The sequence below is a fragment of the Sorex fumeus genome, unplaced genomic scaffold (genome assembly GCF_029834395.1).
Source record: "Sorex fumeus unplaced genomic scaffold, SorFum_2.1 ptg000030l, whole genome shotgun sequence".
In the NCBI taxonomy this organism is placed as follows: domain Eukaryota; kingdom Metazoa; phylum Chordata; class Mammalia; order Eulipotyphla; family Soricidae; genus Sorex; species Sorex fumeus.
In genome coordinates this window covers 14,039,574-14,057,172 of record NW_026606087.1, presented here as the reverse complement: position 1 = coordinate 14,057,172, position 17,599 = coordinate 14,039,574, and the positions used below count along the sequence as shown (strand labels likewise).

At 37.4% G+C, this 17,599-nt stretch overlaps 1 protein-coding gene across 1 annotated transcript; it reads right to left on the bottom strand.

The window, feature by feature from the left end:
• Positions 1 to 6,094: 6,094 nt before the first annotated feature.
• Positions 6,095 to 7,039, bottom strand: LOC130025213 (olfactory receptor 51I2-like). Its single transcript, XM_056116157.1, has one exon. It carries the CDS (start codon positions 7,037 to 7,039, stop codon positions 6,095 to 6,097), a length of 945 nt encoding a protein of 314 aa, XP_055972132.1.
• Between the last annotated feature and the right edge of the window lie 10,560 nt (positions 7,040 to 17,599).

The window sequence follows — 17,599 nt, the reverse complement described above, 5'->3', positions numbered from 1 at the left end:
ATGTGTTTACTAACTATATATTCCTTCTAAATGCTTCCAAAATTCTTCTATTTTAAGTGAATGCAATATAAATATTCAAGTAATTTATGGAAAGGTAAACATATGAGTTTATATGAACTCTGCAAGGAAGAACAAAGCCTGAAAATTCGAAGCTGTGTATTTAGAAAAAATATATTCCATAATGGAAGAAATGAATTTTTTGGTGACAGTCTATCTTCACAGTAACAGTGGATTAGTCAACTTCATGATTAGTTAGTCTTGACAAAGCCCAATATCTCTGACTGAGACAACTTCCTTTTTTTCTTTACGTTCATTTTTTGGGGGGGTGGGATGGCCATACCTGGCTATGTTCAGGGCTTACTCCCCATTCTCCTTATAGGGGTTACTCCTGGTGGTGCATGGAGGACAATATGGTGTGCTGGGCATTAAATCCAGATAAGCCACACATAAGGCAAGTGTCTTATCTACTGTACCTTCTCTCCATCTGCATATTTGACATGGCCTTATAAAACACACAGGGATTTGGGAGCAAAAATATGAGTCATAATTCAATAAACAAATATTTTATGATTCAATGTGGAAGAGACAAGTAAAAAAATATAAAACAAAAAAATTTTGCTAAACAAATACATTAAAAATTCCATAAAGTGGGTTATAAACACTTAACCTGAAAATATTCCAGTGTAAATTATGCAACAAAGTATTGGTTATATTCAATAGGAGGTGTTAATTCATGTTTGAATTCAAATATGTACAAAATATTTTTTACAAAAAATCTAAAGCAATACTGTTTGGGATATTAGGGAAAAGGAAAGATTTGCTTACAAGTGAGATAACTTGTAAGCAAATCAAACAATTGAGCACAACTTTGAAATATATGCTGATATTTATTTGTAATATAATTTAGTAAAGAAACTTTTTAGTTTTAAATCGGAACAAAATATTAATAGTAATTAATATTAGTATTAATATTCATATTAATAATATAACTTATGTAGATGTTATTCTCTGACTCATTTTATCAGCTTTTGCCTATATAATTTATCTTAAGAAGAAAAGTTGCAAGTCTCATTTAGGGAATTAGTTTGTATTTATTAGGCAATAATAAGTGATTACTTGACATCCTGTTATCCAACAACTTGCTCAAGCAGGCACCAGTAACATTTCCATCTGTCACTGTCTTCTGCTAGTATAGCCCAGTGACATCTTCTTGCTCCAAGAACACGAAGAACCTCAAAAAATTTGTTTAGGGTCTTGACGAAGGAGTCCGACCATCTTGTAGGTGGGCAGCCAGGCATTCTTTTGATATCCCGTGGAATCCAGTCAGGAACAGCTCCAGTTCAGTGGTCATCTTCAAATCGCATTACGTGTCCAGCCCATCTGATTTTCGATGCCTTGGCAAACGACACAGTGTCCCTGATTCTCAATCGTCAACGGAAGTCGGAAATCCAGATTCCTTCTCTCACTTGAGTGAAGCGTGATACTCCAAGCATAGCTCTTTCGATTCCTCTTTGGGAGACCTGAATAGCGTTTTCATCCTGTTTTCGTAGGGCCCAGGTCTCTGAGGCTTATGTTAGTGCAGAAAAAAAACGGTGGAGTCGAAGAGATGTTTCCCCAAGCCAGAGGTCCTTTTAATTATTTCTTTGACTCTCTATTTTTTTTTTTTTGCTTTTTTGGTCACTCCTGGTGATGCACAGGGGTTACTCCTGGCCCTTGTGCTCAGGAATTACTCCTGGCAGTGCTCGGGAGACCATATGGGATGCTGGGAATCAAACCCGGGTTGGTCGCGTGCAAGGCCTTATCTGCTGTGCTATTGCTCCAGTCCCTCTTCAATGCTCTTGAAGATGTTCCAAGCCGCTCTCTTCCTCTCTTCCTCCTGTGCAGCTCAGGTGCCAGGTCATTTGTCATGTTGAGTTCTTGACCTAGGTACACATAATTGCTGCTTTTGAAGATGTTTGTTCCGTTGAGAGCAAATGGAACATCAGGGACTAGTTGGTTTCTCATGAGCATTGTCTTCATGAGGTTCGACTGCAGTCCAACATTTCCACATTCATCATCAAAGTCGGCCAGCATTTGTGCCACTTAGCTACTGCTTGTTGTTATTAGAACGATGTCATCAGTGAAGCAGAGGTGGTGTAGTTACTGACCCTCAATCTCACTCCCATTCCTTCCCATTCCAGTCATCTCATGATGTTCTCAACGGTGGCACTGAAGAGTTTCAGTGAAATGGTATCACCCTGCCGAGCCCCTCTCTTAACATTGATGATCACTTCCTCATAGAATGGTGAGATTCTGGTAGTGAATCCATAATACAGCTCACAGAGGATCCTGATGTAGAAACTTATTATTATTATCATTATTATTATAAGTATATACTTAAAAGTATATACTTATACTTATTATTGCATTACTCAGTACATCAGGCAATAATAAGTATAGTGGATTGTTATATGCATTATGAAAATGAGAGTTTTTAGCTTTCTGCATCCTCAACAAATTTTTCTAAATTCTAAAATATCAATATAAACCAGTTTGTGTTTTTGTGTTTGTGTACAGCACATTTTTGTCACAGAGGGTCATTAACAAACTGAGATCTGAAAAATAAATATCTCTGTAATACTAGAAGAAATTTCTATCACAATTTTGTGATAGAAAAGATCGGCCCTTATTTATACAGAACTTAATTTAGCACATCTGTATTAAACTAGTAGATAGAATAATTTTTTTAATTTTATTGAATCACGGCGAGATAGTTACAAGCTTTCATGTTTGAGTTACAATCACACATGATCAAACACCCATCCCTTCACCAGTGCACATTCCCACCACCCACTTCCCAAGTATGTCCCCCTTTTTCCACCCTCCCCTTGCCTCCATGGCAGACAATAATAACCTCTCAGTATCTGTATTGCAGATCATAATGCCTAAAAGTAGAAGATAGAATCTTTTAATGTTACATGATCTTTGCAATCACCAACCAAGTTTAACCTAACTAAACATTCTATTACCTAGCACAGAGCTATGCCCAAGGTAGTCAGACAATGATTACCAAACAAGTAAATAGGGGTCATTGAATAGAATCAAAATGGTTTTAGTGTTATCATAGTACTCAACTTCCTATCTTTTGCCTTATTTTATGCCTTCTCAATTCTATAGTTGATATTGCAATTATTTAAAAGATTTAATACATAAAGATTTAATACTTCAAAAATGCATATAAAATTAATTTGTTTCTATTATTTAAATATATAGATATATTAGAATATAGATGTTTTAAAGGAGGGAATTGATTAGCATTGTAACCATGTTTCTAAGGACATATGATTGACCTGTCTTTTATTTTATTTTATTTTTATTTTATAAGTTAGTTCACAATCACTGTCACTGTATCACTCAAATCATCGAATTACTCAAGCAGGCACCAGTAACATCTCTATTCCTCCCAGTCCTGAGATTTTAATAGCCTCTTCTTACTCATCTTTTCCCAATGAATGGAGGCTCTTTCAGGGTCAGGGGAATGAGACCTATTAGTTCACAATATTTGATTACATTTAATATTCAAACACCAATCCCACCACCATTACACCTTCCCACCATCAAATTCAGGATGTTTCCATCCCAATCCTCAACCCCTGTCTCAAAACACAACTGAAATAATATATTCCATAATGTCTGTTATAAAGAACTGCTGAACATGCTTACAAAAAAGTTTTCATATAAGAAACAAGGAAGATTATTCTATTTTTGCAGGAGCCATTAAAACATTCTATAAGACATCAATAACATGTTGTTAAAGTTTGGGTGATGTGAGCTTTGAAATATATTTGTATATATATGAAAACAGCCAGGCACAGAGTTCGGTGGCATGGCTATAGTGGACCTGTTTTTTATTGAGGTTTATTTTATCTGTATTTGTAACTGTCTACAAAGTTTGCTTATATTTACTTTTTTCCTCATCCACGGAAAGATAATTTTCTCAGGAGAACTAAGAGGATAGCACGGTTGCTCTTTCCAGCATCATAGACGTAGGATCCTTTCTGACATTCAAAGAGCTCAGTGTTCGTTCTCTCTGAGGCCACTTCTGTGTTAAGTCTAGGGACAGTTTTGTTCCTCCATCAGCCTCAGAGCTCTGGGATTTCCATCCAAGTTTTATACTCAATCTAACAAGTCCTATTTATTTATTGCATGATTTGTTTGTTTCTTTAATCTGCTTCCTTTTTAATATTTAACTTACTATCAGAAATTTTTCTTACTCAAATCATTTCTATGAGGTTCTCTCAGGATGTTCTGATATCCTTTCCAGGATAACACCCCAGATAGTCACCCAAGCGTGCCAGGAGTGGTCCTGGGCACAGAGCTAGAGGTAAGCTCTAGTTTAGCCATGAGCATTACAAAAAATGAAGAAAAGAAAGAAAGAGAGAAAGGGAGGCAGAAAGAGAGAAATAATGAGAAAATGAGAGAAAGAAAGAAAAAGAGAATGAGAGAAAAAGAAATGAAGAGGTAAAGAAAGGAAGATAGAAAGATAGGAAGGAAGGAAGGAAGGAAGGAAGGAAGGAAGGAAGGAAGGAAGGAAGGAAGGAAGGAAGGAAGAATTCTCAAGTGACACAATCATTCTTTCACAGTATTAATTCAGATCTTTTCCCAAACCCTGAGTTAATGCAAAATTAATGGGCCATCACCAAGCAAGCCAACAAATGCAGATCAATATAGAGGAGTAACATCTTCAACAATGATATGCAAGAAGAAAATATCAAGTATTCTAGAACAAGGTAATTACAGCCATATCAATGAGAGTAAAAAGAATTTCATAAGATAAAACGTATGTGGGAGGGGCTGGAGTGAGAGCACAGCAGACAGGGCATTTGCCTTGCATGTGGCCGATCTGGGTTCGGTTTCCAGCATCCCATATGGTCCCCTGAGCACCACCAGGGGTACTTCTTGAGTGCAAAACCAGGAGTAACCCCTGTGCATCGCCTGGTGTGACCCAAAAACAAAAAAAAGAAAAAAGAAAAACGTGGGAAATATTTCACAAAAGAAGAATGGCAAACTTTTACTGCAGGAAATGGAAAGAAAATCACAACCACTCAATAAGAGAAGATAACTTTAAGTAGACACACATGAAAATGTCTTCAAAATTGACTTGTAAAACTGGGAATAACACTTTCACATCCTATCTTTACAGAACTGAGAGTTTGTTTTACATGGGTTTGTGTGGAGAGTTCTTTTTCCCCATGGTTGCTTCTATTCAGGGATTGTGCTCCATGAAATTCCTAATACCCTTCATCTACCTCTTCTCTGGTTTAATACGTGCTCAATTATTTGGGGGCTGAATAGTCACTATTGTTCATAAAAATTCATATTACTGCAGATCATGAGCCACAGTATTGATGGCAAACTTCCCTTGTGAGTGTCCTTTAGCCTTCCATTTAGTTGATTTACTAAATTCTTAATAAAAAGTTAATCTTCTTCCAGTTATATCCAAGAAATGGTGACATAAAATTATTTCTCTGTATGACTACTCACCTGTTTTTAAATTTCTGAATTTTGGGTGCTAAATGATTTTTATTGAATATTATATGATGAGCATTTATATTACATTATATTACATTTTACAGGACTTAAGAATATTCTTCAGAAATGTAATGGTTGTCACTGATATTAAATATTTAATTTTTAATTTAGTGTTAAAGTATTATTATAAAAATATTATGTGATACCTACCATCTCAGGCAGTATAGGCCCCAGTTATAATATAATTTATATGTGTGCATTAATTTCTTTCTTTCTTGGAAATTTACTTGAAATTTACTTGAAATGGATGTTAATAATCTGGATACATTACTGAAGACCCTCCATCTTGTTCTGTCTGAAGGAAGTATTTTGTGGCAACATGTGGAACAATTAATTACAATTTATGGCAGCCTTGAGTATTAAGTTATGGGTTTTACATGCATATAATTTTGGCTGGTGCCCAAATCAGAAGTCCAGATGGAGAGGAATATTAAAAACCTCCACAGACAAGCATACCACACCAAAACATCAGCTTAAACAACCATTTACTTGGGCACCTAGAATTTTGCAGATTTCTCTGTGATCAGAATTTAGGTTCCATTAACATTTTCCGAAGCCTCTTACGAATCTCTTTAGTCTTAATAGAATAGATAATAGGGTTAAGCATTGGGGGCACAAAAAGATAAATGAGGGACATAAACTTGTGTACATATTCAGGGGCATGCTTCCCAAATCGATGAACCATGGACACACTAACCATGGGCACATAGAAGATGAGCACAGCACAGATGTGTGACACACACGTATTGAGTGTTTTTAGCCTCTCTTCCTTGGAGGCAATGGCCAGCACAGAGCGCAATATGAGTACGTAAGAAAGAAGGATGAGCACTGAGTCTACACCAAAGGCAGAGATGACAATAAACAGACCATACATACTATTGATGGTGGTATCTCCACAGGGCAGGCGTATCAGATCTGGGTGTAAGCAGTAAGAATGGATCAACACGTTGGCTTTACAAAAAGGTAATCTCTTCAGAAGAAAAGGCAGGGGGAAAACCATGCAAAAGCTGCGGATGATGATGGATATGCCCATGTAAGCCACACGGATATCAGTGAGCACTGTAGAATAACGTAGTGGGTTACAGATAGCCACATAGCGGTCAAAACTCATAGCCAGCAGGATCCCAGATTCTGTCCAGGAGAAAAAATGAATGAAGAACATCTGGGCCAGACAGGCATCAAATGGAGTCTCCGGGGCATGAAAGCACATGGCAGCCAGTACAGTAGGGAGTGTAGAAAAGGATACACCCAAGTCATTGACAGACAGCAGAGACAGAAAGTAATACATTGGCTGGTGTAAGCTCTGCTCCTCTTTGATGATAAAGAGAATGACAGTGTTTCCCACGATGGAGATAGCATAAAGCAGCAATAGAAGAGCAGCGAGCCAGTACTCCAGACCCTCCAGCTCTGAGAAACCTGTTAGTGTGAAGCTGGCTGTGTTTGATACATTAGTCCAAAAACTTCCCATGATGCATCCTGAGAGTAGTGGAAATAGAACGAGAATGAACAGAGATCAAATGAAACACATCAAGACCAGGACACGGCCAGGGCCCCAGAAGCACAAGGACTTAATACAGAAAACCAACAGCTTGGAGCAGAAAAGCGAACGGACTATGCGTTAATCCACGCCATCTTGCCTGCCTGGAGGGGAAAGGGTGTTGCCCCATTCGCCCTCTCCTCTCTGGAAAGAAAAATGGCGGCCGCATGGGAGCCTTGTGGAGAGCAGGTCTGAGTCGGGGGGCGGGGGGCGGTGGGGGCGTGACTGATACCTCATGGGACGGGGGGCATTCTGGTCCATCCTTCACGCCCTACCGAGGTCACCAGTTGCCCCCCACGAGCGGCTCTCTGGCACGGCCATGGCCCCAGAAGCACAGAAACCAATCTCTTAATTATCTGACTCTCAGTAGAAATACTTTCAGGGTTAATAAATAAAATAGCAGAAATCCAAAACCGCGCGGCCGCAACATCATTTAATTCTTGAACCCAGCTGTAGAAAACAAATCATTTCACAATGCTTTTTCAGAATGGCTGATTTGGGGGGGGGGGGGGTAAAGTCTAAATAATAATGGTACAACTTTTATCAAAACAATGAAGCTAGTCAAAGTAGATAGAGTGTTAACTAGAATTCATCTGCCCCACAGGCATTGGGTGGGGGGGGTTATTGGGGTTCTTCGTGGTGAAAAATAAGTATTGGTAAAGGGAAATGTGATTGATATTTGCATGACCAAGACCTAAACCTGAAAGCTTTGTAACTTTTCCCACAGCGATTCAATAAATAAATAAATAAATAAATTAAAAAGACCAGGAACTCTCACTGGACGTAGAGGAATGGTAATACAAATTCCATACCAAAGATTATGAAAGGGTGAGGTAATAACAGATTAGGGGATCATTGTTCTCTCAGTATTTCTGTAGCCTGACCATTTCCACAGATACATCTTGGGTTCCAATCCTTCACAAATCATTTTTATTCTTTGCTTTGAACATTACCCCTTCTTTTTTTCTTTCTCTACATTCTTCAATGAGTGATTAAAATGTTTCTTCAGTGGAGCCAATTACTTTGTCCTTTCTGTTTTTCTTATTCACTACCTTTTCATGAACATGCACTTTATGGAGTCTTTCCTTTAAAAGAAAACTTTCTTTTCCTACTTATTAATGCATTCTCTCTTATGCAAGTTATGATACTTTTATGAGCTGTTTCATCTTCTTGTCTGTACTCAATCATCATCCCACGTCCTCATTATCATTTTTATTAAATTAGAAGTTTATTAAGAAGTATCTTATTTTGTTGCCTGGGCCACACTGAAATCAATCAAATTGCCATCTACGGTAATTCGACACTGTCTCACTCTCTCTCTCCATATATATATATACAATATATATACAAAATATACAAAAATATATATTTGTATATGCATACATACAAACATATATGTACATGTGCATATACTTTAAACTGTGAGTAAATTTAATACGAAGTCAAACATGAAGAATGAGGATTTCAATCATTCTTATTAAGTCATTACATCTTCCAACCCTCACAACATCTTCCTTATTTAGAATTAATTTTAAGACCTAATATCATAGAAAACAGAGAACAACAAAACTCCTCTTTTTTCCAATATATCTTTTGGATAATTGCTCATTTATCTTTTTTTACTAATATATCCAAATTATTTTCTACCCACTTAAAGGGCATTCTTATATTTATTCTGTATATTACTATCCCAAATTTATGTTTCTAGCTCAACCTTGTCTTCTAGCTACAACTTACTGAAGTAACAGTTATAATAACTTGTCAGTTTTGCAAACATAAGAGGTTGAACTTTTTGTTCATCCTACGCTTGATTCTCTTTAATGTTTATATTCTAAATAGGGTCCATAACCATCTTTCAATAAACTCTAGACAAAAATAAAAGGAAAGAAATTTTTCACCTTCTCCTTTTGAAGATATAAATCATCTATTATTTCTATCTAAAATACTGTTGTTAGTGAAGGCTTTTCTTTATCCAAATCTGAACTGAATTTATTCCTTAGATATCATTTTATTTTGTGTGAGGGCAATGGAGGAGAAAAGTTGGGTTACATCCAACTGTGCTTAGCACTTACTTCCAGCTCTGTGCTCATGGATCACTCCTGGCAATGCTTGGGAGCTTATATATGGTGCCAAGAATTAAATCGGTGCCAGTCACATGCAAGGCCATCACTTTCCCCACTCTCCTATTTCTTCAACCTCACCCCTCAGTATCTTGCTCCAGGATTTCTCAATATCTTTCTTACTATCCTTACTGATATGCCAACTTATTGTAATTTTCTTCTCTAATTAATTCTCCACAAAGGAATCAAATTATTTCTTCAGGATAGAAATAAAATTATGTTGTAATCCTACTAAAAATCTTCCAGTGGTCATTGTCCCCTTTTGAAATAACAATTCACAAGATTACATGTTCTTACCATGAAATACAATAACAATTTATCATCTCAAATTTCCTAACTATTCATTACCTCTGGGCTTATGGTTTATGAACTAATACTCATATTTTAATTTATAAAGCTGTCACAGTTTAGAATTAGAACTAATTATTTTTTAAATTTGTAGCTACAAAGTTGTTCATGTTTGTGTTTCAGTCATATAATGTTCTAGCATCCTTTCCTTCACAAGTGCACATTTCCCACCATTAATGCCCCCAGTTTCCCTTCCACCCATACCCCCTTTCTCTCATTCTCTCCCTTCCACCCCGCCTTTGGGCATTATGGTCTGGAATACAGATACTGAAGGGATATCACGTATATCCCTTTACTTACTTTTAACACTCAGTTCCTGTCCAAGTGATCATTTCCAACTATTTTGGCAAGCTTCCAATCATTGTTCAGTCCTCCTGGCCCCTATTTTCCCTTCCCTTGGGTATTGATCTCATACTTTTTTTTTCATATTCCACAAATCAATGCAGTCATTCTTTATCTGTCCCTCTCCTTATGACTCATGACACTCAGCATGATACTCTCCATAGCCATCCATTGAAGTTAGGAAATTCGCTTATAAATGCTTATCAATATGCTTATATTTGCTTATCAATAGAAATTTGAAATGCTGTTTTCCCCCAGTAAGTTACTAGTTCCTACAAAATTCTCATTTCATCCTAAAATTTTACCCAAATAACTGACCATAGAGTTCAGGACTATGATTCAGAGATTGCCATTTCTTGTTCTAATCAATAAACGCGATTAAAATGAAAGTATTAGTGACTGAAGAAATAGTCAACTAAATAAAGCACTTGCTTTGCACACAACTGACATCTGGCCTGAATTTGGTCCTGGGGAGCCCATATAATTCCCTGATCACTGCCAATAGAGATCATTTTGTACACAACCAGGAGGAAGCTCTAAGCACAGTCAGGTGTGGCACAAAACAAAATAAAGAAAGATGAAGAAATTATTCGCTATGTTTTGAATCTATAATGAATTGAAATAATTTAACCATCCCATCTTCTAAACATTTTTTAGAAAAATTTTGGCTTTACCATAGATCAGCTATGGATTTATCTTGCGTTCTATTTCCTAGCTACACAAACATAGTGTAAGTGCATAGTAAAACATTTAAAATTCGTATTCTAGAACCTGGTGCAAGTTACATTTATAAATGACCCAAAAAAGGTGAAGAATATGGTTATTTAGGGCCTGAGGTTTTTTTTAGTTCACTTTTAGTGTTATTTTCCCACTTACAGTTTCTAATCCAAAGACTCTCTTTTATCTGTAGCCCAATGACAATATTACAGTATGTAGTACACAATATGACACAGTGATTCATTCATAGCAAAAAGAAGTATTATGTGATTCCTGCCAATATCGACCCATGCAAGGAAATATAAACTCAAGCTGTAAGGGTGAGGGCAAACTGGTGGGATTTTATGTATTAAGGGATATGGATAGGGAGTATGGGCTTAGGTACAGAAGCGAAGTGTAAGGATCATTTCCAAACTTGGATCACAGGAAGACTCTTCTTCAAATATGTTTTCCTCTAATCTCTTAAGGATCTAGAAGTTTGAAAATTGAGTCCCTAAAGACTTTTCTGAAGGAAAAACCAAAGTCCCCACTTACCCTCACAAGCTCTGAAGGCTTAGAGGAGAAAGACTGGTGAAATGTCTATTAGTAGAAGACACCAAGAACCAACAACCCTGCACAATCTGCACAAATCTTCCTGCCAGGCTTTACACCTCTTTATGCTGATATCTATACTGCTGCTTTTAAGAGCTCTCCTTCTTTAGAGCCTCCGGAACTTTACGCCTTAAGATCCCCTGAGATCTGCAAGTCCCAAGGCTCAGAGAGGTGCCTGTGGTAACAAGGGATCTTGAGTGCATGGTTCTGTGTCATGGCATTTTTTTTTTCTTAAAGGCAGAGACTTTAAAGAAATTAAGAGTTGGAATGGGGTTATCCTTTATTTTTAGAAGAGAATCTGAGACCTAGAAATAAGCCATTTAGTAATACAAATTCAACCTACAGAGGTGAGTTGAAACCTACATCCTATGACTCACTGATTCTTAAATATACTTTACTAACCATGTCACAATCCACATGAATTTAAAGAAGCAAAATAATGTAATCACTAAAAGCTTTATTATCAGCCATTAACAAATGAAGTGATTTGTTCGCTTGAAACAGCACTGTTTTTAAGCACTGATGTTCCTATCACTGGAGAAAATCACCCAGTTACTGAAACTGCAACAATTTCTTATCCTCTGCCCAGATTTCAATTTCAAACCTCAATCTTATTGAGGAAACAGTGTTTAATTGGTTAAGAAAACTAGTTTTTTGAAATTCCCAATTTCTTATTTATAAACTTAATGCAAATGTTTATAGATCCATGTAGGTAGAAAACTTAATTCCTGGTAGATGTTTACAAAAGAATAATTATTACAATTATTTGCCCACTTTTAATCTGTTAAAAGAGTCTTGAGTAGAACATAGGATAGCTAGTTGAGTTTGGAAGTTTGAATTCATAAAGTACTCATTCAAATTACTTAAACTCAGAGTGCCTCTGGGCCACTGTGTATCATGATCAAATTTTGTAATAAATACATTGAGAACCTAAGGGTGAAGAGGCAGATAAGAAGCATTGTTTTAGAGTAAAGAGTTTTAGAGTAAAGAGTTAAACACAAATACCCTGCTCCAGGCCCCAAATTATAGTCTCCTGTGTCCATGCTTTTATTATGAGAACTAAGAAACTGAGAAGATAACTATTATTTTTGTTGAGCACTTACCAAGCCAAGTGCAAAAAAACCAATACGATATTTAATAAGATTACCTCATTTAATTGGAAAAAATCTTATATTGCCTGAAATCTTCACTTTTAGATAGACTATAAGTTGTAAACAAACTAAACCTTCTGTTTTAACAGACAAACTGAGGAATAAAACACTTATCAATAGTTCATGTGATCTGGGGCTGGAGTGATAGTACTGCGGGTAGGGAATTTGCCTTGCATGCGGCTGACCCAGGTTTGATTCCCAGCATCCCATATGGTCCCCTGAGCTCAGACAGGAGTAATTCCTGAGTGCAAAGCCAGTAGTAACCCCTGTGCATCGACGGGTGTGACCCAAAAAAAAGCAAAAAAAAAAAAAAAGTACAGGACTCTTAATGGGAACCATATTTAAGTAAGGCATCTAAAATAATCTGGAAAAATACTTTAGATTGAGACATAAAGAATAAAGTAGTGTCCAGGAAAAGATAGGAAAGATCATACATCATGTCTTTTTAATTTTACCTTTTAAATATCCCTATTTGATATTTTTCCCATGTTTACTCTCTAGGTTATGAGTCAACATGTCACTGTTAGATTATTACAACCAAATTGGATTTGATCACCCTACATCATTCAGCTCTTCTATAATTTATTTCTAAACTGAAAAATAAGTTGCCATGGCATTGAGTTAATCACATGTTAGATGATCATTTTCTGGCTGCCTTAGACCCTTAATCCTATTTATTCTCTTTTCATTTTCTTTCTCTAGTCCACTTATATTGACCCAGTAATAAAATCTACATTTGTTAAATTTGTTAAGTGTCAGTGAACTACATTACTCATTTAAATCTCAGAATGGTCTCATAGCACAGGTAATATTATTATATGTGTTTTGCATAAAAGATACTAAAAGTAAAAGTGTTAAATAATTCCCAAAGTCACAATAGCATGTGACAAACCTCAAAACTGCTATTTGGACTTAGTTACTCAATATTTATGCTATACGTTCATTAAGTTTTGAGGTTGAGTGCTGCTCTACCTTAGCGTCCAAATTCCTCCACTGCTTGGTATGAGGCCTAGCACATCTTTGGTGAACAATAACCACCTTTGTATGATTTGTATCTTGCCGAACTCCATTTCATACCAAAACCATCAATGTTCAATATATATGGCTACTGAAAACTGTAAAGGACAAGAATTAGAGTGTGGTGCCGCCAGCAGGTCGATCTGTACTTGTGAGGCAAGTGTATCAGCAGCCTGATGGCGCCTTCAGACCTCCAGATACCCAAAATTGTTGCTGTGCCTTTGGCCAGACCCCAAAAACTTGGGGCAAAGTTTACCAGAAAGTAAACGGCCAAAAGTTAGCTATGTGGGAGACACACCCACAAACCACCTCCGGCTCAACTATATAATTGGAGGCATGGCCTCTCTGGTTCCTGATCAAACTGCTTAACGGGCATGATCCCAGAGACTCAGAAACAAATCTTGAAACCCAACAGCTTTTGGCAGAAATGCATCCGGACCCCGCAGTAGGTTACTGTCACCGGGCCATCCAGGGAGGAAAGGGTGATGTCCCTCCGCCTGCTCCTCCTTGGTGGTTCTGTGGTCGCCATTCGCCAGAGGCCATTGTACAGTCAGGTTTGGACCTGCAGTGACGAGACACGTGAGGCCTCATGGGATGCATGTGGAGCCGACCTTTTCCTCCCCCCACCAACAAGATCCCGAGTCATCTCCCACAAACAGCCTCTCTGGCTCCTGATCAAGCTGCTTAACGACCATGATCCCAGAGACTCAGAAACAAATCTTAAAACCCAGCGGCTTTTGGCAGAAATGCATCCGGACCCTGCAGTAGGTTACTGTCACCGGGCCACCCCAGGGGGAAAAGGGTGCTGTCTCTTTGCCTGCTTCCCCTAGGAGGCTCAGTAGCTGTCATCCTCCAGAGGCCATTACACAGTCAGGTTTGGGCCCTTAGGGATAAGACACACAGGGCCTCACAGGATCGGGGTGGAGCCTGCCCTTTCCTCCCCGTTCCAACGAGACCCTGAGTCACTGCCCATTAATGGCCTTTCTGGCTCCTGATCAAGCTGCTTAACAGCCATGATCCAAGAGACTCAGGAACAAATCTCGGAACCCAGCAGGTTTTGGCAGAAATCCCTTAAGATTTAATTGTAAAAATTTGGAAATTTCAAAATCGTGCAGCCACTACTGCAGCCATACAGCATCATAAGTTATTCATAACCAGCAATAGAAAACAAATTGTCGATGGTTGCCTTTTCAGCAGATCTGAGTGTTGGGGTAAAGTCCTAAATAATAATGGTGGGTCAGGTGTCAAAATATTGAATGTAATCAAAGTAAAGAGAGAGTAATGTGGAAATTATCTGCCCCACAGGTAGGGGGAGGGTGTGGGAGAAGGAATACTGGGGGTTTGGTGGGTGGAAAATGGGCACTGGTGAAGGTACAGGTGTTTCATTGTATGACCGAGACCTTAAACCCAAAAGCTTTGTGACTGCTCTCACGGTGATTCAATAAATAAAATTATAAAAAATGGGGAAAAAAGAATTACAAAACATTTTTTTAAAGAATTACACCTCCTAAAGTAGTAGCACCAACTCAAAATGCCATTAATCTTGAACTTGAGAGTCAGATAGTCTAGGTTTGCCTCCTGTTTCCCCTTTAACTGTGTGCTCCCAGACAAGTTAATCTATTCTGTGAAGCTTCGGTGTATTTATCTGAAAATGAAGACAATTTTTCTTCCTCATAAGACCTGTTGACAAGACTTAGTAATTAAGTGTAAATTAATAAATTATATTTTATATTTTAGTGTAATGAGTCATCTATAAATACTATTATTAGTATGACTTTGTAGATGATAAAATGAACATCAGAGGGGCTGGAGCAATAACACAGCGGGTAGGGTATTTGCCTTGCACTCTTCTGACCCGTGCTTGATTCCCAGCATCCCATATAGTCCTCTGAGCACCGCCAGGGGTAATTCCTGAGTGCAAAGCCAGGAGTAACCCCTGTGCATCGCCAGATGTGACCTAAAAAGGGAAAAAAACGAGCATCAGATATTTCCACTGACCTGTTAGCTCAGTTGAGTGGAAATATCAAGTGGAATGGTTCCTAGCATAAAGGCACCATAAATATTCTGTCATTTGCTTTAAACTAATTATCTGATAATATCCTTTTGAATGCAGTGTAGATATTCAATATAGCATATGATTCTGGAGGATTGGTGTAGGAAATCAAGTCCCCTGAGTAAAACAAATTTGGTTTAGTTTAGACTATGAAGGTTACAAATATACACCCAAGCAGAAAGTCTACTGCTAGAATAGATTACCTTGACCTTAATTTTACCCATTAATGATGCTGGCTGATTGTTTATCACCCAATGGCCACAAGTATGTAAATACATCAGATTTTAGTTTTTTAGTACCTGTAAATTCTTTATATATTTGTTACCTCCTAATATACATGGAAATTGCTCTTAATATACCTATTAACATAAAAAATTGTTGATATATGGGACCTAAGGAAATGGTGGAGTGTATACATTGTACTAAACAAATGACCAGCCCATCCCCTTTTTTGAGGTTATTGAGGCTGTGCCTTGGAAAAGCAACATCTGTCTCATTTTTTTTCCCCACTGATCCTGATGAACAGAGGTTGAAGATACCAATCCATTGACTATATTGTGGTAAATCACCACAGATTGGAAAGTGGGACGTGAAAAATCAGTGTGTTTCCAATATGCACCAGATAAATCTTCTGGGGCCCAAAGTTAGGCTCTCCATAACCCCTATGGGCAGTGATGTTGACTCTTTATAGCTAATAGCCACATGTGAAGAAAATGACTCCGCTAGGAAAAGGTAGCACTTATCCCTTGAGATGAGCCAAGAGGCACACTTGGAAAGCATCTTCGTGCAGAGTCAACAGCACTAACATTCAGATCCTACTCTTAGGAAGCTCAGATTGTGATCATTTTCCTGCATTTTTGTTAGAAAGCATAATGTAATAATAAGAAAATATAGATATATATAACATAAATCTTCCAAAACTAAAACTAAGAAATGTGTGTCATTCCTGCCAACTAAATGTTATGTGCAGATCTACCAATGTAAAACAATGTCATAAAAGTGTACTTAATAATAAAAATCACCTGCTTGCCTTGTACACAACTGATCATGGTTCAATCTCCAAGATTAGGTGTGATCCCCCGGCCTTGCCAGGAGTTATCTGAGTGTGTAGTCATGAGTAAGCCCTAAGCACTACCTGATGTAGCATAAATAAACAAAAGAAAATTGTCATCATGCTATGAATAGTTTTTGATAATACTTTCTAAGTTTTGCTTTTCTAGAATTCTGTTGCTGCAGTAATAGCGTTCTTTTGTGTGTGTGTGTGTATCTTCTGGATTTTTCCCTTCTACGCTTTAACATATGAGAATTCTATTTCATTCATCCTATTTCTCAAATTTTTCTTTCAGTTTTGAGAAGAGAATATCAGTCATACAAAAAAATCTAGATTGACAAGAAAATCTTATATATGTATGTATATATATATATCATCCCAATTGCATTATGTATAAAGGAAGTTAAACTGAAGATAAATTTTACCATCCTTATTTGTATCAACTATGCAAAAAAAGTTTTGTTTCTAGTCATTAAAATTTATCTTTAAATTAATTATATATTTTAAATGTTGTTACATATATTTATTTTATTTATATTTGGTTTTGGACCATATCTGGCTGTGCTCAGGGCTTACTCCTGGCTCTGTGCTCAGGGATCCTTTCTAGCAATGCCAAGGAAGGCCATCCATGATGCTAAAGATTGATGTCTCCAGCTCTGTGGTTTCTAGTTAAAATATTCCTGAGACTTATTTTTAAAGTTTGTTCATGTACACGTTTATTAGTTAAAATATTGACTATTTGTGATAATATCATTACATTATATTTGTATTATTACATTATGTTTGGCACGGTCCTCCGGTTGTTCATCGATTTGCTTGAGCAGGCCCAGTAACATCTTTATCATGAGACTTGTTGTTACTGTGTTTGGCATATCTAATATGTCACGGGAGCTTGCCAGGCTCTGCGACGCGGGCAAGATACTTTTAGTAGCTTGCCGGGATCTCCGAGAGGGGCGGAGGAATCAAACTCGGGTCGGCCATGTTGGCCGCTTGTAAGGCAAATGCCCTACTGCTGTGCTATCGCTCCAGACGTGTTTGGCAAATTGTCTCAATTTTCAGTAATCTTTCCATTAAAGATTCATGTTTCCTTGATGCACCAAT

What these genes read in the sequence shown, in the direction of transcription:
- LOC130025213 (XM_056116157.1), bottom strand. Translation starts at nt 7,039, where the DNA reads ATGGGAAGTTTTTGGACTAATGTATCAAACACAGCCAGCTTCACACTA.